Here is a 21,997-nt window from a genome sequence, read left to right on the forward strand (position 1 = left end):
ACAAGATAACACGTCTCCTTCATTCTATATCAGAAGTGCCTTGTCATCAGACAAATATCAGTGGACTCTTAAAGGGGTTGTCACCCCCTTCTAACAATATACTCATTCATCTGTATACAGGCGCTTGATAGATATTGTCATGACAGGTGAGCGCTGCAACCAATCGGTGGCCACTGTTTTTATTTGACATGGGACACTGTTTTCATTTAAGAAGGTGTAGTTCCAAGTAGTGGACATCCCCTTTAAAGGAACAGCAGACCCCAACTAGAAAACTATCTTATATGGATAAACTATGTGTATAGTGATTACTGTGATGCTCAGAAGGAGAATGTAGATTCAATTTCCTAATTAAAAGGATTGTCCTTTCTATATTTTAACGCAATTTTGTGGCACTTACTAAATATATTTATTTCCCAGAGCGTATTAGGCTGGCTTAATATTTATTTCCCAATGTGCGTTAGGCTGGCTTAATATTTATTGCCCAAAGTGCATTAGGCTGGCTTAATATATATTTCCCAAAGTGCGTTAGGCTGGCTTAATTTTTACTTCCCAAACCTAGTTAGCTGGCCAAATATTTATTTCCCAAAGTGCGTTAGATTGGCTTAATATTTATTTCCCAAAGTGCGTTAGGCTGGCTTAATATATATTTCCCAAAGTGCATTAGGCTGGCTTAATATTTATTTCCCAAAGTGCGTTAGGCTGGCTTAATATATATTTCCCAAAGTGCGTTAGGCTGGCTTAATATTTATTTCCCAAAGTGCGTTAGGCTGGCTTAATATATATTTCCCAAAGTGCGTTAGATTGGCTTAATATTTATTTCCCAAAGTGCGTTAGGCTGGCTTAATATTTTTTTCCCAAAGCATGTTACACTGGCTTAATATTTATTTCCCAAAGCGCGTTAGGCTGGCTTACAAAAATAGAAGTAATAATTGAATCCTTTTCAATCACCCTTAGTCTGAATGTCCTGGTTTAATTTTTTTGTTCTCTTTTTCTCTTTTTGTAATTTTTGAAATATGTTGTCAATGATGAAAAATAATTAAAAGAGTAACAAAAATTTTACGCAAAACTGTTACGATACGTTCATGGGAACGTAGCCTTAAAATACGCAACACTGTAAAATAAAATGCAATGTTTAAGGCTGTATTCACACTAAAATCTCTAATATCAAAATAGTAATATTCCACTTTTTTTTCTTGATGACTTTTACCTTATTGGTTATATAATTTTATATTCTGATAGATCAATAAGTGCGAGATTAGACGCCCCACCAAAATTGTGCTACTTAAATGCTGACGTCAGAAAATAAGTAGTTACATCCTATTGATCTAGCTCTGATCGCTGATGTCCGATGCCGCTGCTGGCTGTATAACCCAGCCCAGTATGGAGCGGGCTCACCTCCTGATCCCGCTCCATACACTGCACCATACCTAGGATGTATTATTGTTAAAAAAGAACATAACTTTAAAGAGGTTTCCCCACTAATGACAATCTCTACTTTTTAGACATCTGATCACAAATTGTCCCCCTGTTGGGACCCCCTAAATGTTAGATGTAATTTGTGGATTAACTTTAATTTGCAGTGAGTGTTCCATGTCCATGCAGCGCCACCACAGGGGGAATAAAGTAACAGGCTGGTGGGTCATGGAGATCCAACCACTGTTACCAGTTTGCCACGGATAGCACTGGAGAGATCACAGAGATCCCACCGTTGCCACCAGTTTGTCAGAGGCAACCCTGCTGCCTCCAGTCATCAGGACAATTACGCAATTGACTGACGAGTGAAAGACGAGGCCGCTTCACCTACTAGACTGGTTATTGGGGAACTTACAGTGACTACTTGAGTAGTACTCAAGGGTACGAAGTAGGATACTCACATATAGCTCATGAGACCACCATCGATCCTGGTCAAGTATCCAACACCTTGGGTTGTGAAACAACCCCATATCATCAGGCTTCCTCCCCCGATCTTGACAGTTCCTTCAATTTCTCGATCCGTTAGCCCCTTTTTCTCTTATTTCTTCCAGACCCATTTGTACCCATCAGAGCCTAGTCTATTGACTTTCATCTCATTGCTCCAAGTCACCCGTTTACTATGTTCTACTGTCCACTTTTCGTTCTTTTTTGAAAACTCAAGCCAACGCTTCTCATGACGATATTGAATTGGAGGCTTCTTCACCTTTTTTTGGGCCACCACCAGACTTATGTAACATGTGTGGTTATATGAACGTCTATGATCTCACTACTATGAAGCATACGAGTCTCCTCCACTGCTGTTTGTCACGTCAGAACTGATGGACCTTGTGATGAGCCGACTTGTTGACTCCGATATTTTGCCTGGACGTCCACCTCTTGGCTTTTCAATGGATGGACTTCATGTCGTATTCTTCTAACCGTCATGGCGCTTACATGATGCAGTTTGGCAATTTTCTTGGCCGAGAGATGACTATGGATGAGCTGGATGATGTTGTTTCTCTTTTCTCGGGAAATCGTCTTCATGGCTGCTCCTCGATTCAGACCAGTGACCTTTCTCTTGGGAATCAACCTAATAACACACTGAGCTATTAGGGGATGTGAGAACTGGTTGTAATTTGTAGTAAGAAAAAAAGTTTTCCATCACCAGGAGCAAAACAGTAACATGACGAGAATCTGCATAACTGATCATATGCTAAATGGACACAAGTCCAATTTATATATGAGATATCCAAGATGATTGTCTATAAAATGATGGTGGTCTCATGATCAAAGCTGTAGTGGATGGAGAGATATGGAGCCTGAAAGTTCAGAACATCGTTACCCTTTTGCTCGTCAGTGTAAATCAGTAAGGGCAGGACAGGACTGGTCCTCCAGAGAGAGACACTCTTTGTAGCTGCCTTCTTCTTTGGTCAACGGATACTGATCATGAACATAGGACCCTAGAATTACGGAATACATGAGTAGTAGAGAGAATATAGATATACTGACGCTGATGAAGATATAATGTACACTATATAAGTGTAACTTTCCGGGTTCCTGTAGTTTTGTCATCTACATGACTTGCTCTGGAGTCCATGTACGGAGGGTTATATTGACTTTGACAGTCGGGTGACTCCACCCATGCGTGAATAGTTAAATCACCATCCAGGTCACTAGGGGTTCTGCAGCGCTATGTGGTCAGCAGCCGTCACTGGTGATTGACTGGTTTTAACACCAGAAATGACTGCAGCTTATAGCATCTTGTGTTGGTGAGTGACTTGCGCCCAAAGAAATTTGTGTCCGACATGACACTTGCGTTCGAGGCACTGAATACCCCACAGCCAACGATAACTATAGCAAACATGTACGGCATCCGTCGGCTACTCCTGCCTATGGGTCTACTGTGTTTGATTCCAGCATGCTACCGCCAGGAGGGCCAGCTGCTCAGGGTTACGACAACCTGTTCTATTCAACTAGCGCAGCTTGTATCATCCCGTTGGTGTCTGTGGCTGAGCCTAAGGGTAGTACATTTTCTGCCTCCGACAACGAGACGTGCCTAGTATCGCAGATGCAAAAGTATAAGAGTTATTCACAGGGCTCGGTTGGATTTGTAGACCGACTGTATTTTGAGTTAATTAATAGATAGAAAAGCCAATATCATATATTTGCTGGCCCAATTGGGTAATAAGCTAAACAGCTCCGCTAAAGACTCCTTGGCTCAACCCTGTGGCAAGGGAATGGATGTCTTTGGGTAAACAATAGTGATGAGCGAGCATGCTCGGATGCTAACCGAGTGTCTTCGGCGTGCTCAAAAAATATGTTCAAGTCCCCGCGGCTGCATGTCTCGTGGCTGTTCGACAGGTGCAACACATGCAGGGATTACCTAACAAACAGGAAATCCCTGTTGAACAGCCGCGAGACATGCCGCCGCAGGGACTAGAGCATGTTTTTCGAGCACGCCGAAGACACTCGGTTAGCACCTGAGCATGCCGGATAACACCTTATCCAAGCACGTTCAGGCGGTTCTAGCAGTGTAGAAGGCATGAGCCACAAAGCTTAGTGATTGTCTGCAGTCAGTGGTGATGTTAGCGGTTGGCAAGGCATCACCACTGTAGCCAAAACCGGAGATCGGAGAGCCGGCATTGGATCTAGGGAGTGTAATTACCTGCTCAGTTTCTTGTGTTATGTACATAAAAGTGTTAGGGGATACTTTTCTTGAAGTGGAAAACGCCTTTAAACAACATCTTAATCCAGGAATGTACTTGTCAGGGGTGCAGTCGCACCCAGAATCAGATCCTGAAAGAGTCTAATGTCCCCTCTGTCACATAAGGAGACCCCAATATTATATGTGTCTATACTAGCTCATGTATCTGCACAGTTTAGTATTGCAGTTATTTACTTTTCACTTGCTTTCCTTCTTATATGTTACCTGTATTCTCTGCCATCCCTGAGACTTTACATGCTTTCTCACCTATCCACTGGAGATCCCAGAATTTCTGAATTTCCATATCAACATTGCTTCATTAGGAGTAGCATTTTGTATTGTTGTTGTTACACCATCTTTATAGGTAAAAACGGTATATAATAAAGCATTCATGTTTCACATAAAGACATAATCTGGAATTATTTCTATTAAACAGGGGAACATCATTTATATTAAGCACAGGGGAAGCTTGGTCGAGCAAGTTTACACATGAATGAACGAAAACAACATTTAGGAGATCTTACAGCTGTACGTGGGTGAGGGGATGCATCATAAAAATAAGCAAAAGACAAAAAAACTGAGGCTTTTATTGATGAGACGTAATAAAAATTATGACTTAAGCCCCGCAGTTCGTGGAGTAAAAGTCACTTGAACTGAAAGTTTCTGGGACTCAGTTTACAGCCGGTGAGAAGAGAAGAAATACAGTCTTGAAATTTCATATAATCTCCAGAGCTTCCTGGAGTTTTCATATATTTATACCCTTCATGAATATAGGCGTTCCATAAATTTAGGTGGTTCATAAATAAAAGCACATAGCAAATTTCATGGAAGCATAATAAGTAAGAGAAACTCCTTGTGTCCATCCAGCTCAGTCATACCACTCAATGGTTCTTTTTTTAAGCTCTCATGAAAGATAAGAGACCCTTAGAGTAGGGTCACATGACTGTTTTCTCCACATTCGAGAAAAATGGTCTGATTATTCTGATCAGACTTTGATCAGAACATGATCAGATGGTCTCCAACTTCACCATTCTATCAGTCTGTGGAAATTGAACCACACTTGGATGTCTTCCGAGTGTGGTCCAATTTTTTTCATGGGCCCATTGGCGATATTGATCTGACACTCAGAATAAAATCAGCCATGTGTCCAATTTTTTTCCGTGGACCACTCGGTCAGAGGAAATAAAATTGGACATGTGCACCGCCCTATGGAATATCATAGGTACAAGTAATATTCGAGAAAACCACTTGAATGAGAAAATTGGTAGCGTGAACAAGTTGTAATATTTGGCAGGTCTGAAGACATTAATTCTTTCCTTAATTTAACAAAGCCGACGACTTTGGCCAACAACTGTCTCTCTCAACTCCCCCATGCAAGTGGCAAGCCTGAGTGTTCCTATGTTCTCTGTAAGGGCAGCTGCCGGACTTCTCTGGCAGTGGCTTTATCACTTGGAGAACCAAAGGATCGGCAGTTGGAAATCCAACGTGCTGGAACTTCTCTCCCCTGAGAGAGTTGGGAGGTCCCCATACACAGTAGACCATTGCCCGATATGGCCAATATTGGAGAGTTATAGATTTTAATGACCTGAGTTATGACCTATATGTTGTAATGATTAGATGCTCATGTTTAATAATGAACTTAAAGAGACGTTAAGCCTAAAATCTGACTTTTGAAGTTGATCTGTGGTAGATATAATCAATTTTTCCCCATAGAAATGCTCTCACATAGAGGGGAGGTCGGTGGTTAAACCTTTTACCACTATTGCAGAAAGCAAACCGCTGGAAAACCCCAATGTTTAACCTGCAGTTATTAAGGTGATAGCAAAAGCATTTATTATTAAAAGTAACAGTTCTAGGAAATATTTCTACAGCTATTTTTGTAGAAAAGTTCTCCAGATTAGCGTGTGAATTTTCTTTGTTTACAGGACAATGCCGTGGTGAAAAAATCCCACATAAACTCTCCGTAAACTTAGATGCCGTTGGTACACTGTGAAACAAAGGAATTGTTTAGCGCCCTAATTAAGAAAAAATAAGTTTTGATGGGAGTCCGTGTGCTAAGACCACAATTGAATGCTGAAATGATGGGGTAAAATCACTCACTTGTGCACTTTTTGCTGTGATCAGATATGATGGGGTAGAAGCACTCGTGCACGTTTTGCCGTGATCAGAAATGAAGGGGTAGAAACACTCCCTTGGTGTTAAGAGCTCACTCAATAGGTCTGGGTGAGGAGCATGGAACAATAGCAATGGTACAGCACAGCTGGTCTTGATGAACAACACGTTACTTAGCATGTACTATGACAAAATAGTATGCAGGATGGCAGACAAACAAGCAAAGCTGGTAGCATAGGTGTAGCAGAGCCAGCTGTGCAGATACACATGGGAAGAGTAGCTAAGTAGGAAAATGATATCTTCAGGAAGGGATGCCATTAATCACAGAAATGTGGTCTGGTATCTTCAAGCAAGACAACGAACAACGATTATTGGCAGTGATGTAAACAAACTGGAACTTATAGTGTGGCAATGGCTAATCACAGGATAGCAGAGTTATAAGGACAAACAAGAGATTTGCCTGAAGAGATGTATTACCTTGAATGCAGAGGCCTGGTGTGAACCGACCCGAGAACAGTTGTGAGAAATTGGTAACTTGCTTGCTCAGAGGTAGATATGCTTAACATCTAGTAAACTGGATTGAGCTTGGAAATAGTGCTGGCTATAGCATGGAAGTCAGGAATAGTAGAAGAAGTGATGATAGACATCTATCTGAAGCTGAGGCAGGTGAAGAAGTAGCAAACTGTTGTCAAACTTGAGGCAACTGTGGGCATTACTTTTTTATACCCAAGCACTTGGTTTCAGCCTGAGTTAGCATTATAATTCCTAGAGTGATGATGTCAGAGGAATTCACTGGTTAACTGAGAAACTAGGTGCATACTACTGCAAAGAGATGGGGGTCATAAGAGAAGGGAGCAAGGCCTGGCCCTGGAGCCGACATAGGTGAGTAACACATGAGGTTAGTGGAGTATGGACTGAGTCAAACCATTGAGAGCTGAAGAATCTCAGCCTTCAGCTGGGTGCTTCAGCCCTTTTGTTTCAGAAATAATTGGACTCCTAGCACTTGGATCCCCACCAATCAAAACCTCTGACAACATGACTTCTTAATGCCAGTTCCAATACAATCCTTTAATGTGCAACCCAATGTTCTGGAATTGGGCAGGATCATATTAATATTGAGACTGTTTATTCGAAATCACCTCTTCGAATCTGGAATTTATGGCTACAGTTTGGGTCTCTAGAATGTTGTGGTCAAAAGGTGGTTTTCTAAATCCTGGCAAAAACACTTCTAGGAATTCGTAAGACATTCTTTTCCTACCTGTTTAAGATGACAAGAAAAAGCTTTTCTGGAATTCACAATGGTCTAACGTAGAAGTCAGACAAGGACTAGCTATTCTATATTCGACTGACAAAACAAATAAGCTTTGATCCTAATGAAGGACCAAGACGAATTTAGTAGCAAGTCATAGCGGCTTGTTGGCACCTCTTTTCCACCAGCAGCATGCACCCCACCAATCTCTACCTAGCTTCTCCCTTGGTCCTGGTGGACATCTTCTCTTGCCGTCTCTATACGTGATAGAAGCCACCTAGCACACCACGGTAATAATGTGTCTGGTTATTTCAAATTGGTTGATTTGAAGGAATGAAACTGTGACTACATACACATTTTGGGTATGGTGGTGCTTAATTGTTTCATGTCAAAAGTGGAAGTCGTTGTGTTGAAACCAGCAATTTTCAGGAGATAAATCCAAAATGCTGACTCCAGAAATCCAGATCTACTGGAGCTCTTGTGCTTTGCATGTTGCAGTTGTGTCAACTTGTGGGTCATGATGACCATCAACTTTTGCATCATCTTTTGGAACATGATCATTTTGGTGTCTTGTAACATTGCCATGGAAAATTGGTCGCGATCTTACCCTAGCCTTGGGACTGACTTTTTTCTAACTTCTGTTTTATGTCTCACAAATGTCAAAGTCTGAACTAACAGTTAAATTTTCTTGACCTTGTGCTTTTGACTTCCACAATAAAGTCAAATTTTCTCATGTCCTAAGTCCTTCCTTAGTGTTCCTCGAGGTGAGATCTGGCCAGCAACCTTTATGACCTCTCCTTTGCACATCTTACTTTCCACAGACAGCTGTCAGCAGCTGGACAGCGGTCTAGATTCTGAACATCAGACGGGAACAGTCAACGATGACCTGGATGACTCCCAGATCCGGTTGCAACTGAAGCGCAAACTTCAGCGTAATCGAACATCATTCACCCAGGAGCAGATTGAGGCGTTAGAAAAAGGTCAGTGGATTTTAAGTCATACAAATTCCACCTAAGGCTATGTACACATGAGTTATTTTTGAGGGTCCGCTCCTAAAGACACCTGAAAAATTATTCAGTACAAACTTAAAGATTCTCCCTTTCGTAAAACGGCTTGCTGGTCATAAATTCTTTTGATCGTTTTTCTTCAGCTTCAGACTTTGAGAAACACTTGGGAGAAAAGAAAGAAAGGGCATGTCACTTCTTCGTAGCTTCACCTGATGGCAAAAGCTGCAAACTAGTCACGGTCCTATCAAAAGTCAGAAAAAAATTGCCAAAAATGCTTGAAAAACTCTTCAGGAAATGAAAACTCCTTCATTAACTCCCCAAAGAAGGAGCATTTCCTTAAGCAGTTTACAGTAAAGAACTCACTTTTGGTCACCTCAACAAAAACCTCTGCGTGCACATAGCCTAAAAAACCTAAGATGTTGGCATTGGAAATTGAAAAATGATGGAACCATTAGTGGCATAGATGGGAGATCCATACAGCAAACAATAGGATTGTGCTCTTTTCAAGTTCTGCTTGACTCCAATACACTCCTAACCAGGGACAATGGTTCGGTACGCGTTTGGTTACCATCCAAAATGAGAGGATTACTTAACAGAGATCTAATGTTGTCTTGATAACGATCCATGGAATGCATGAACTGTGACTCTGTGTTGCTATTGGATGTCTTTACAAAGGACGAACACATTCATTGAGGAATAAAGTCTTAAGCTAGTCTCCATAAGCTCTGTGCTGGGCAAATGTCCACCAACTCAGCCCTTTTATCGTGACCGTTACTTTTATGGATCTACCACTATAATTTTGGGTTGTGAGTCCAGTGGTGTAACTAGAGTCCCATGGGCCAAGTGCAAAATGTGCACCTGGGCTTCCACCTGCATGTTAGTCAGATCTATGGGCCCTTGAAGCTTTCTAGATCCTATAACGGCATGCATGTTCACCACCCATGTAATAATGTCCCTTATCCTGGCCACTTACTGTAATAATCGCCCCAATCCTGGACCCCTTCCTGGTATAATGTCCTCCATCCTGGTATAATGTCCCATCCTGGTATAATGTCCCCCATCCTGGACCCCTTCCTGGTATAATGTCTCCTATCCTGGTATAATGTCCCCATCCTGATATAATGTCCCCCATATTGGACCCCTTCCTGGTATAATGTCCCCCATCCTGGTATAATGTCCCCCATATTGGACTCCATCCTGGTATAATGTCCCCCATCCTGGACCCCTTCCTGGTATAATGTCTCCTATCCACCTCAGTTGGGATTCCACTAAACACTTATCATTTTTAGACCCCTTGATATGCAGATTCCATCCTGATCAAGGTTTCAAATTTATATTTTGTGGGAGTGTCTCTGTCAGTAATATAGGCTGGATGTGTGAGTTCTGTTTGTCTTTATTAGCTCATATATCAGCTCAGCTTCTATCCTGCACTTATTTTCTCTTCAATAGTTTGTCTTCCCTGAGATACTTTTCCCCCTCACGATATTAGAGATATGTGTGTACAATCCTGTCTACCACCCTTCTTCTACCTCTAACACTGAAAGAAGGGAGAAATTACATTTTTAACGAAAACTATTTAGATAGTTGTTCATCTTTGTATATAGAAAGGAAATGAACAAAACAAAACTCTGTGCAAAAGTGTACATAGCCTTTAAGCCTCTGTCCTCGAAGTTCATACTTGGCATTTATGCTACGAGAGAGCACATTCACCAAGAGACAATAGAGGAAGCTGTTTGCAGACATGGCTTATGACTTGAGAACCGCAATTGTACAATCCATGTGGCCAGGCAGATCTGATTTCAGCATGTGGTTTCCCAATGCGCACAAACCAACATGTTCAGCAGGTGATGGGCACAAATAAGTAGATAGTATAATGGATTTCCTCTTTAGTCCAAAACCTCTAAACCTAGGATAAAAAGAAAGTCGCTCCAAGATGCCCAAAATACACATGTACTATACAATGAATGGGTAAGGTGCTATCTTTTTAGTTATTTAAAGTGACTCTCCTCCCTGCCAATGAACAGTGACCATACATTTGGCATGTCATACTACCTAGTGCCCAACAATTGTCTCCTGCAGCCTCCACCGCGGAGATCAGCATCCAACAGGATGGCCGCCTGTGTTTTCTATCTCTGTACTGTAACATCACTGTTTATTTTCTCTGTACTGTGCCATCATTGCGTTTATTATCCCAACTTTATCCTGGTATGCAGGGCCCCCATCTCCTCCTAGTATACATGGCCCAATCCCTATTCTGGTATGATTGGCCCCTTCCCGGTCCTAGTATCATGGCCCCATCCATATAATTGGCCCCCACCCCCATGTTGGTATGCATGGCCCCATCAAAAAACATTAAAAAAAAATCCTACTTACCTTCCGGCTCTCCCTCGCAGCATCTTGTTCCATGCTTGTAAGCAGTGCATGACAGGGACGTCATGCGCTGCTCACAAGCAGTGCACAGTTGCTGGAATGCTCACTGCTCTCCACGCCGGGATTGTGCATGCAGAGAGCAGTGAGTATTCATTGCTCTTCAGTAGCGCGTACAGTGTCAGCTGCTGGCTTTCTGCAGCTGCCAGCGGTCATGTGTGCTGCTACTTAAGAGAAATGAATATTCACCCCTCTGGGCGTGGGGAGAGGTGAATATTCATTTCTCTTAAGTAGCAGCACACATGATCACCAGCGGGAGCAGGAAGCCGGCGGCTGACACTGTACGCGCTACTGAGGAGCAATGAATACTCACTGCTCTCTGTGCGCACAGTCCCAGCGTGGGGAGCAGTGAGTATTCCGGCAGCTGCCCTTCAGCTTGCAAGCAGCGCATGACGTCCCTGCCATGCGCTGCTTACAAGCATAAAGCAGCTGCTGACATTGGAACAAGATGCTGCGAGGGAGCGCCAGGAAGGTAAGTGTAGTGTTTTGTTTTTTTAATGTTTTCTGATGGGGCCATGCATACCAGGATGGGGGTGGGTGGGGGACAATCATAAGGATGGAGCCATGCATACCAGGACTGGGGTTGAGGGACAATCATACCCAGGCGCTATTAAAGAGAAATGGATATTCATTGCCCTCCACTCCCATAGGAGTGGAATGCAGTGAATATTCATTTCTCTTTAGCAGTGGGCATAGAAGTTAGCCGCAGCCACAGGCTCCAGCCTCCTGTGACCTGCTGCTCCGCCGATGCTGCTCCACCGATGCCGCTCCCCCACCTCCCCACCACAGCGGGTACATCCAGACTATAAGACGCACTGCTCCTTTTCCTCCACATTTTTGAAGGAAAGAAGTGCCTCTTATAGTCCAAAATATACCGTACATCACTGTATGTATTATTCCTGTACTGTTAAATTTGTTTATTATACCTGTACTGTGACATCACTGTGTTTATTATCCCTGTCCTGTAACACCATTGTGTGTATTATCCCTGTACTGTGACATCACTGTGTGTATTATCCCTGTACTGTGACATCACTGTATGTATTATCCCTGTCCTGTGACATCACTGTGTGCATTATTTCTGTACTGTGACATCACTATGTGCATTATCCCTGTCCTTTGACATCAGTATGTGTATCATCTCTGTCCTGTGACATCACTATGTGCATTATCCCTGACCTGTGACATCACTATGTGCACTATCCCTGTCCTGTGACACCACTGTGTGTATTGTCACTGTACTGTGACATCACTGTGTGTATTACCCTTGTATTGTGACATTACTGTTACTATCTCTGTTCTTTTCTGTAGGCTGCCTGCAGATTGGAATTATTTTTTACTGTGACAGATTACCTTTACAGATTGCATTTTGCTTTCATTGTGCCCAGAAACCTGAATGTACACCTCCTGTTGGTAAATTCTTTAATCTCGGACCCCCTGAGTGCGGGACTTTCAGATCCCCTGTTACTGGAAGCCTGACGCTTTCCGTCTCAGCACTCGGCCACTGATGTGAACGGTATTTGCATTAGAAAGTTGTCTGATTTCCAGTAACAGAACGAGTCTTGAGCTGTCATTCATGAAGTCCTCTGACATCGCAGATCTTCCCACACGTATCTTTATCTCAAAAGATTGTTGTGATTTAAGAAACAATTTGTCGCCACCGACCGGGGTTTGAGATCGGCTCAGCAGCTCGAAGTATTTTGCAAAAGTCTTCTATGTGTGAATTTGCAGCTTCTGCACACACGAGCTGGTAAAGGATGGAGTCAGTAGTGCAGAGAGCGGATGAGACCACAAGGCACCCAAGGGAAACCTGCCGGGGCGAAACCAGCGCTGCTTCCGCTGAGCAGCCGAGCTGAGAGGAGCTCTGCACTTACTCAGCAGCCTCCCAGACTGCACATTTTTCTATTGCCTCCTAGTATAGTGGAACTCCCAACATCATGCAAATTCATTTCTTCCTAAATGTCCCTAAAATACTTTGAAATGTTATTTGGACATTTTGTTCCATTTCCCTTGTGCGGAGTAATAAGCAGATTCTTACCAAACTTCACCTTCCAAGGGATAGGTGATAACTTGATGATCACTGGCTGGAATACTCAGATGCGAGCCAATCACATGTGCACCTCCACTTCATTCATTGACTATAGGACTGGCAGAGACAGTTGAGGTACCTCCCATCAGAGCCGGACTGGCCATCTGGCAAATGCCAGAAGGGCCTGTCTGGTTGTGGGCTGCCTTGTCTGCTACATTGCTAACAGAATCAGTGTTCTCAATACACCCATACTGTTAAGAGTTGTGATGGAGCACACAGTTGCTGACTCTGTCACTTACCCCAGTAGGCCACGGGTATCATTAGACATTTTGGTCTTGTAGAAAATCTTCCTTTCCTCCATCCTGGGTAATATTAGTAATATATCCCATCTGGTTCATGGGGACGGGGACAACATGGGCCTGTGTGATGTCAAATGCCAGGACTGAATTTCAACCCCAGTCCATAACTGCCTCCCATAGGCAATGATCGGGGAATGTTATGGTTCTCAATGGCAAGAGAACATAGCCCAGCATACATAGGAACTAGCTCTTGGAAGGATGGAAACTTAAACTGACCATGAACTAAACCTGCCGCACAACTAACAGTAGCCGGGTAGCGTAGCCTGCGTTTTATCCCTAGACGCCCAGCGCCGGCCGGAGGACTAACTAATCCTGGCAGAGGAAAATATAGTCCTGGCTCACCTCTAGAGAAATTTCCCCGAAAGGCAGACAGAGGCCCCCACATATATTGGCGGTGATTTAAGATGAAAATGACAAACGTAGTATGAAAATAGGTTTAGCAAAATCGAGGTCCGCTTACTAGATAGCAGGAAGACAGAAAGGGTACTTTCATGGTCAGCTGAAAACCCTATCAATACACCATCCTGAAATTACTTTAAGACTCTAGTATTAACTCATAACATCAGAGTGGCAATTTCAGATCACAAGAGCTTTCCAGACACAGAAACGAAACTGCAGCTGTGAACTGGAACAAAATGCAAAAAACAAACAAGGACAAAAGTCCGACTTAGCTGGAAGTTGTCTGGTAGCAGGAACATGCACAGAAAGGCTTCAGATTACAATGTTGACCGGCATGGAAGTGACAGAGGAGCAAGGTTAAATAGCGACTCCCACATCCTGATGGGAACAGGTGAACAGAGGGGATGATGCACACAAGTTCAATTCCACCAGTGGCCACCGGGGGAGCCCAAAATCCAATTTCACAACAGTACCCCCCCCTCAAGGAGGGGGCACCGGACCCTCACCAGAACCACCAGGGCGATCAGGATGAGCCCTATGAAAGGCACGGACCAGATCGGAGGCATGAACATCAGAGGCAGTCACCCAAGAATTATCCTCCTGACCGTATCCCTTCCATTTGACCAGATACTGGAGTTTCCGTCTGGAAACACGGGAGTCGAAGATTTTTTCCACAACGTACTCCAACTCGCCCTCAACCAACACCGGAGCAGGAGGCTCAACGGAAGGCACAACCGGTACCTCATACCTGCGCAACAATGACCGATGAAAAACATTATGAATAGAAAAAGATGCAGGGAGGTCCAAACGGAAGGACACAGGGTTAAGAATCTCCAATATCTTGTACGGGCCGATGAACCGAGGCTTAAACTTAGGAGAAGAAACCCTCATAGGGACAAAACGAGAAGACAACCACACCAAGTCCCCGACACAAAGCCGAGGACCAACCCGACGCCGGCGGTTGGCAAAAAGCTGAGTCTTCTCCTGGGACAACTTCAAATTGTCCACCACCTGCCCCCAAATCTGATGCAACCTCTCCACCACAGCATCCACTCCAGGACAATCCGAAGATTCCACCTGACCGGAGGAAAATCGAGGATGAAACCCCGAATTACAGAAAAAAGGAGACACTAAGGTGGCAGAGCTGGCCCGATTATTGAGGGCAAACTCCGCTAAAGGCAAAAAAGCAACCCAATCATCCTGATCTGCAGACACAAAACACCTCAAATATGTCTCCAAAGTCTGATTCGTCCGCTCGGTCTGGCCATTAGTCTGAGGATGGAAAGCAGACGAGAAAGACAAATCTATGCCCATCCTAGCACAGAATGCCCGCCAAAATCTAGACACGAATTGGGTTCCTCTGTCAGAAACGATATTCTCCGGAATACCATGCAAACGAACCACATTTTGAAAAAACAGAGGAACCAACTCGGAAGAAGAAGGCAACTTAGGCAGGGGAACCAAATGGACCATCTTAGAGAAACGGTCACACACCACCCAGATGACAGACATCTTCTGAGAAACAGGAAGATCCGAAATAAAATCCATCGAGATGTGCGTCCAAGGCCTCTTTGGGATAGGCAAGGGCAACAACAATCCACTAGCCCGAGAACAACAAGGCTTGGCCCGAGCACAAACGTCACAAGACTGCACAAAGCCTCGTACATCTCGTGACAGGGAAGGCCACCAGAAGGACCTTGCCACCAAATCCCTGGTACCAAAGATTCCAGGATGACCTGCCAACGCAGAAGAATGAACCTCAGAAATGACTTTACTGGTCCAATCATCAGGAACAAACAGTCTACCAGGTGGGCAACGATCAGGTCTATCCGCCTGAAAATCCTGCAAGGCCCGCCGCAGGTCTGGAGAAACGGCAGACAATATCACTCCATCCTTAAGGATACCTGTAGGTTCAGAATTACCAGGGGAGTCAGGCTCAAAACTCCTAGAAAGGGCATCCGCCTTAACATTCTTAGAACCCGGTAGGTATGACACCACAAAATTAAACCGAGAGAAAAACAACGACCAGCGCGCCTGTCTAGGATTCAGGCGTCTGGCGGACTCAAGATAAATTAAATTTTTGTGGTCGGTCAATACCACCACCTGATGTCTAGCCCCCTCAAGCCAATGACGCCACTCCTCAAAAGCCCACTTCATGGCCAAAAGCTCCCGATTCCCAATATCATAATTCCGCTCGGCGGGCGAAAATTTACGAGAAAAAAAAGCACAAGGTTTCATCACGGAGCAGTCGGAACTTCTTTGCGACAAAACCGCCCCAGCTCCGATTTCAGAAGCGTCGACCTCAACCTGAAAAGGAAGAGCAACATCAGGCTGACGCAACACAGGGGCGGAAGAAAAGCGGCGCTTAAGCTCCCGAAAGGCCTCCACAGCAGCAGGGGACCAATCAGCAACATCAGCACCCTTCTTAGTCAAATCAGTCAATGGTTTAACAACATCAGAAAAACCAGCAATAAATCGACGATAAAAGTTAGCAAAGCCCAAAAATTTCTGAAGACTCTTAAGAGAAGAGGGTTGCGTCCAATCACAAATAGCCCGAACCTTGACAGGATCCATCTCGATGGAAGAGGGGGAAAAAATGTATCCCAAGAAGGAAATCTTTTGAACCCCAAAAACGCACTTAGAACCCTTCACACACAAGGAATTAGACCGCAAAACCTGAAAAACCCTCCTGACCTGCTGGACATGAGAGTCCCAGTCATCCGAAAAAATCAGAATATCATCCAGATACACGATCAAAAATTTATCCAAATAATCACGGAAAATGTCATGCATAAAGGACTGAAAGACTGAAGGGGCATTTGAAAGGCCAAAAGGCATCACCAAATACTCAAAGTGGCCCTCGGGCGTATTAAATGCGGTTTTCCACTCATCCCCCTGCTTAATTCGCACCAAATTATACGCCCCACGGAGATCTATCTTAGAGAACCACTTGGCCCCCTTTATGCGAGCAAACAAATCAGTCAGCAGTGGCAACGGATATTGATATTTAACCGTGATTTTATTCAAAAGCCGATAATCAATACACGGCCTCAAAGAGCCATCTTTCTTAGACACAAAGAAAAAAACGGCTCCTAAGGGAGATGACGAAGGACGAATATGTCCCTTTTCCAAGGACTCCTTTATATATTCTCGCATAGCAGCATGTTCAGGCACAGACAGATTAAATAAACGACCCTTAGGGTATTTACTACCCGGAATCAAATCTATGGCACAATCGCACTCCCGGTGCGGAGGTAATGAACCAAGCTTAGGTTCTTCAAAAACGTCACGATAGTCAGACAAGAATTCAGGAATCTCAGAGGGAATAGATGACGAAATGGAAACCAAAGGTACGTCCCCATGCATCCCCTTACATCCCCAGCTTAACACAGACATAGCGTTCCAGTCGAGGACTGGGTTATGAGATTGCAGCCATGGCAATCCAAGCACCAACACATCATGTAGATTATACAGCACAAGAAAGCGAATAATCTCCTGATGATCCGGATTAATTCGCATAGTTACTTGTGTCCAGTATTGTGGTTTATTACTAGCCAATGGGGTGGAGTCAATCCCCTTCAGAGGTATAGGAGTTTCAAGAGGCTCTAAATCATACCCACAGCGTTTGGCAAAGGACCAATCCATAAGACTCAAAGCGGCGCCAGAGTCGACATAGGCATCCGCGGTAATAGATGATAAAGAACAAATCAGGGTCACAGATGGAATAAACTTAGACTGAAAAGTGCCAATTGAAACTGACTTATCAAGCTTCTTAGTACGCTTAGAGCATGCTGATATAACATGAGTTGAATCACCACAATAAAAGCACAACCCATTTTTTCGTCTAAAATTCTGCCGTTCGCTTCTGGACAGAATTCTATCACATTGCATATTCTCTGGCGTCTTCTCAGTAGACACCGCCAAATGGTGCACAGGTTTGCGCTCCCGCAGACGTCTATCGATCTGGATAGCCATTGTCATGGACTCATTCAGACCCTCAGGCACAGGGAACCCCACCATAACATCCTTAACGGCATCAGAGAGACCCTCTCTGAAATTCGCCGCCAGGGCGCACTCATTCCACTGAGTAAGCACAGACCATTTACGGAATTTTTGGCAGTATATTTCAACTTCATCTTGCCCCTGAGATAGGGACATCAAGGCTTTTTCCGCCTGAAGCTCTAAATGAGGTTCCTCATAAAGCAACCCCAAGGCCAGAAAAAACGCATCCACATTGAGCAACGCAGGATCCCCTGGAGCCAATGCAAAAGCCCAATCTTGAGGGTCGCCCCGGAGCAAGGAAATCACAATCCTGACCTGCTGAGCAGGATCTCCAGCAGAGCGAGATTTCAGGGACAAAAACAACTTGCAATTATTTTTGAAATTTTGAAAGCAAGATCTATTCCCCGAGAAAAATTCAGGCAAAGGAATTCTAGGTTCAGATATAGGAACATGAACAACAAAATCTTGTAAATTTTGAACTTTCGTGGTGAGATTATTCAAACCTGCAGCTAAACTCTGAATATCCATTTTAAACAGGTGAACACAGAGCCATTCCAGGATTAGAAGGAGAGAGAGAGAGGAAGGCTGCAATATAGGCAGATTTGCAAGTGATTAAATTGAAAGCACACTCAGAACTGAAGGAAAAAAAAAAAAAATTTTTCAGCAGACTTCTTTTTTCTCTCCTTTCTCTGCCAATTAATTTAACCCTTTGTGGGCCGGTCAAACTGTTATGGTTCTCAATGGCAAGAGAACATAGCCCAGCATACATAGGAACTAGCTCTTGGAAGGATGGAAACTTAAACTGACCATGAACTAAACCTGCCGCACAACTAACAGTAGCCGGGTAGCGTAGCCTGCGTTTTATCCCTAGACGCCCAGCGCCGGCCGGAGGACTAACTAATCCTGGCAGAGGAAAATATAGTCCTGGCTCACCTCTAGAGAAATTTCCCCGAAAGGCAGACAGAGGCCCCCACATATATTGGCGGTGATTTAAGATGAAAATGACAAACGTAGTATGAAAATAGGTTTAGCAAAATCGAGGTCCGCTTACTAGATAGCAGGAAGACAGAAAGGGTACTTTCATGGTCAGCTGAAAACCCTATCAATACACCATCCTGAAATTACTTTAAGACTCTAGTATTAACTCATAACATCAGAGTGGCAATTTCAGATCACAAGAGCTTTCCAGACACAGAAACGAAACTGCAGCTGTGAACTGGAACAAAATGCAAAAAACAAACAAGGACAAAAGTCCGACTTAGCTGGAAGTTGTCTGGTAGCAGGAACATGCACAGAAAGGCTTCAGATTACAATGTTGACCGGCATGGAAGTGACAGAGGAGCAAGGTTAAATAGCGACTCCCACATCCTGATGGGAACAGGTGAACAGAGGGGATGATGCACACAAGTTCAATTCCACCAGTGGCCACCGGGGGAGCCCAAAATCCAATTTCACAACAGGGGAAGTGGCCATCACTTCATTCAGACTCATAGACCCGTTCTTTGGATTGGTGACACCATTGGTCATCTATCCTGTGCCTAGCTGATACTTGCTAAGATGGAAATCCCATTTTCAGCATGTTGTGTAGTCGGGTAGATATAAAGGGGGCAGATATAGCAGAAGCAGGGGTTCCTGGTGATGACTTATCCTTATAGTAAGATCGAAGGGGTGTCTGACACTCGGCAGCCCCACCGATCAGCTGTGATCAGGGCCGGCCTTTGCCCTGTGCGACCTGTGCGGCCGCACAGGGCGCCAAGGCTCGTTAGCATACAAGGGGCGCATTTGAGCTCAGCAGATTAATGTCACATTACATCACAATGTAGACGCTTAATGGCCTGAGGGCGCCCGCACCTCTTGTGGCGCCCCCCGCCGCGCCATTTGCGCTATCTGTATCTGCTGCTCGCCTGCTCCTGCCCAGTGCCGCCCGCCCGGCGCCCGCCCTGTCGCTCGGCTCTCTGCGTGTGACGTAATGTCACACGCACAAGCCGTTCTCCCCGCTGGGCAGGGACAGCACGCAGAGGAACTTTAGTTCCGCCTTCTGCTGTCCCCGGCGGGAGAGAACGGCTGCACAGCGTGTGACATGATTACGCCACACGTCCCCGCTCGTGCCCCGCCGCTCTCTTCCCGGCACTGAAGAGCAGAGCAGAGGTGGACCTGAGGAGCCAACTGTTACTCAGCCAAGCAAAGCGTGAGTAATAACCACCTCACATGGCCTCCACTATGCTGGCGGTCGCCCCGGGGGGGGGGGGGGGTTGGGGTGCAGCTTGCTTTTTTGCAGTGTGCGTGTGGGGGGGGGGGGGGTTGGGGTGCAGCCTTATTTTTTGGTGTGTGTGGAGGGTGGGGTGGGGTTGGGGTGCAGCTTGCTTTATTTTTTGCAGAGTGTGTGGGGGGGGGGGTTGGGGTGCAGCTTGCTTTATTTTTTGCAGTGTGTGTGTGTGGGGGGTGGGGTTGGGGTGCCGCTTGCTTTATTTTTTGCAGTGTGCGTGTGTGTGGGGGGTGGGGTTGGGGTGCAGCCTTATTTTTTGCAGTGTGTGTGTGGGGGGGGGGCGGGGTTGGGGTGCTGCTTTATTTTGCAAACGTATTATGTGTGGGGGGGGGGCGGGGGGTTGGGGTGCAGCTTTATTTTGGAAACGTATTATGTGTGTGGGGGGGGCGGGGTGGGGTTGGGGTGCAGCTTTATTTTGGAAACGTATTATGTGTTGCCGCAAGCAAGGGGCCCATCCGCAAGCATGGTCGCTGTGACTGGGTCCTGACACTGTGGCTGGGCACCATTGCTGTGACCCTTTTGCTGTGGGGCCCATTGTGTGGCTGGGCCCTGTTGCTGTGGCTGGGCACTGTGCTTGTGGTGGGGCCTAGCCACAGCAATGGGGCCCAGCAGCAAGCACGGGGCCCAACAGCAGCAATGGGGCCCAGCCACAAAAAAAGGGGACCAGCCGCAAGAAAAGGGCCCAGCGACAGCAATGGGGCCCAGCCACAAGCACGGTCACTGTGACTGGGTCCGGACACTGTGGCTGGGCACCATTGCTGTGACCCTTTTGCTGTGGGGCCCATTGTGTGGCTGGGCACTGTGCTTGTGGCAAAAATAAAAAAAAAGGACACACCATGGATGCGGGCGGGCGGCACTGGGCCCCCCCAAGCCACGGGCCTGGGTGCTTCCGCATCCGTCGCATCTATGGTGTGTACGCCACTGCATATGGCTCTAGGAACACAAAAGGGTGTTTAGCCTGATTTTCAGGCGTCCTATGGGTCTACCATGTAACATACTACTATGTCCAGGGCAGAAGGGGCTAAAATAGCCCTATGGTGCCTAACCTAACCATGGCAACCGGGGTGGCAATTGGGGGTTAGGTGCATTGCTCAGGAGCCACCCTACTCTCACTTCCTCCCGCTCCTCTCTGCTAAATGTATTCATCCATCCTTCTCCTTCTCCCCCTCCCACTCTTCCCAGACTTTGTGCAGTGTACAGTGGCTTACTTGTTTCTAGTTACTTATCACCTGCTCACCTCTGCCACCTTAGGTTTAAATGAGCAGATAGATGGTTATAGTAGCATGTGGACTGCACTAATAAGACTTTTGGTCCACACCTAACCTTTTCAGGGAAGAATAACATTTGTCAGGCAAGATGAGCCCTAAGAAAGCATCTGGTGCACAGAACAGAAAGCGAAAGGCCTTAGCAGAACAGGCAAATCAAAAGCAAGCAGGGTCTTTAAAAAGACTGTTCGAAAAATCTTCTGAACATGGTGGCACCAATGTACCGAGCACTGCTGAGGAATCAACATCAGATATTCCACAGCAAGAATGTGAAATAAGGAGTGGTATGGATACAATCCCATTGGAGCCAGGGGAACCATCAACGTCATTGAAAATTAGGATCAGCGAAGTTGACCAAGAGTCTACCATAGCAGACGTTTATGAGGTTGCAGTAGAACAAGATCAGTCTACCACACCAGCCCTCACATCAGAAGGGGATAACACATGCCAGCATGTGGAGGGCATTGATGAGGCTGAAAGCAGTGAAATTTCTGCAATCATTGACTCAGATCCTGCACTTTGGCCTACATTAAATTCTTCATCAATTGATCTAATCGTAGAAGCAGGCCCTGTGCAACTTAAAAATATAGAATTTAAGAGAGATGAGAGGAATCGACATTTTTCAGAGGACTTTTACTCTAGAATTTTGGACAATGGCGTGAAACGAGCAAGAAAGTGGTTGGTGTACTCCAAAAGTTTGAACAAAGTATTTTGCTTTTGTTGCAA

At 45.1% G+C, this 21,997-nt stretch overlaps 1 protein-coding gene across 2 annotated transcripts in view; it reads left to right on the top strand.

Annotated features, from left to right (window-relative positions):
* The window catches only part of LOC143770305 (paired box protein Pax-6-like), a 64,588-nt gene that overhangs the window by 24,855 nt on the left and 17,736 nt on the right, over nt 1-21,997 (top strand). For both annotated transcript variants that reach the window (XM_077259801.1, XM_077259802.1), the window contains one exon: nt 8,339-8,497. In XM_077259801.1, coding sequence (XP_077115916.1) covers nt 8,339-8,497 — 159 coding nt within the window. The remainder of the gene's footprint in view (nt 1-8,338; nt 8,498-21,997) is intronic.

The sequence above is a fragment of the Ranitomeya variabilis genome, chromosome 4 (genome assembly GCF_051348905.1).
Source record: "Ranitomeya variabilis isolate aRanVar5 chromosome 4, aRanVar5.hap1, whole genome shotgun sequence".
Taxonomy (NCBI): Eukaryota; Metazoa; Chordata; class Amphibia; order Anura; family Dendrobatidae; genus Ranitomeya; species Ranitomeya variabilis.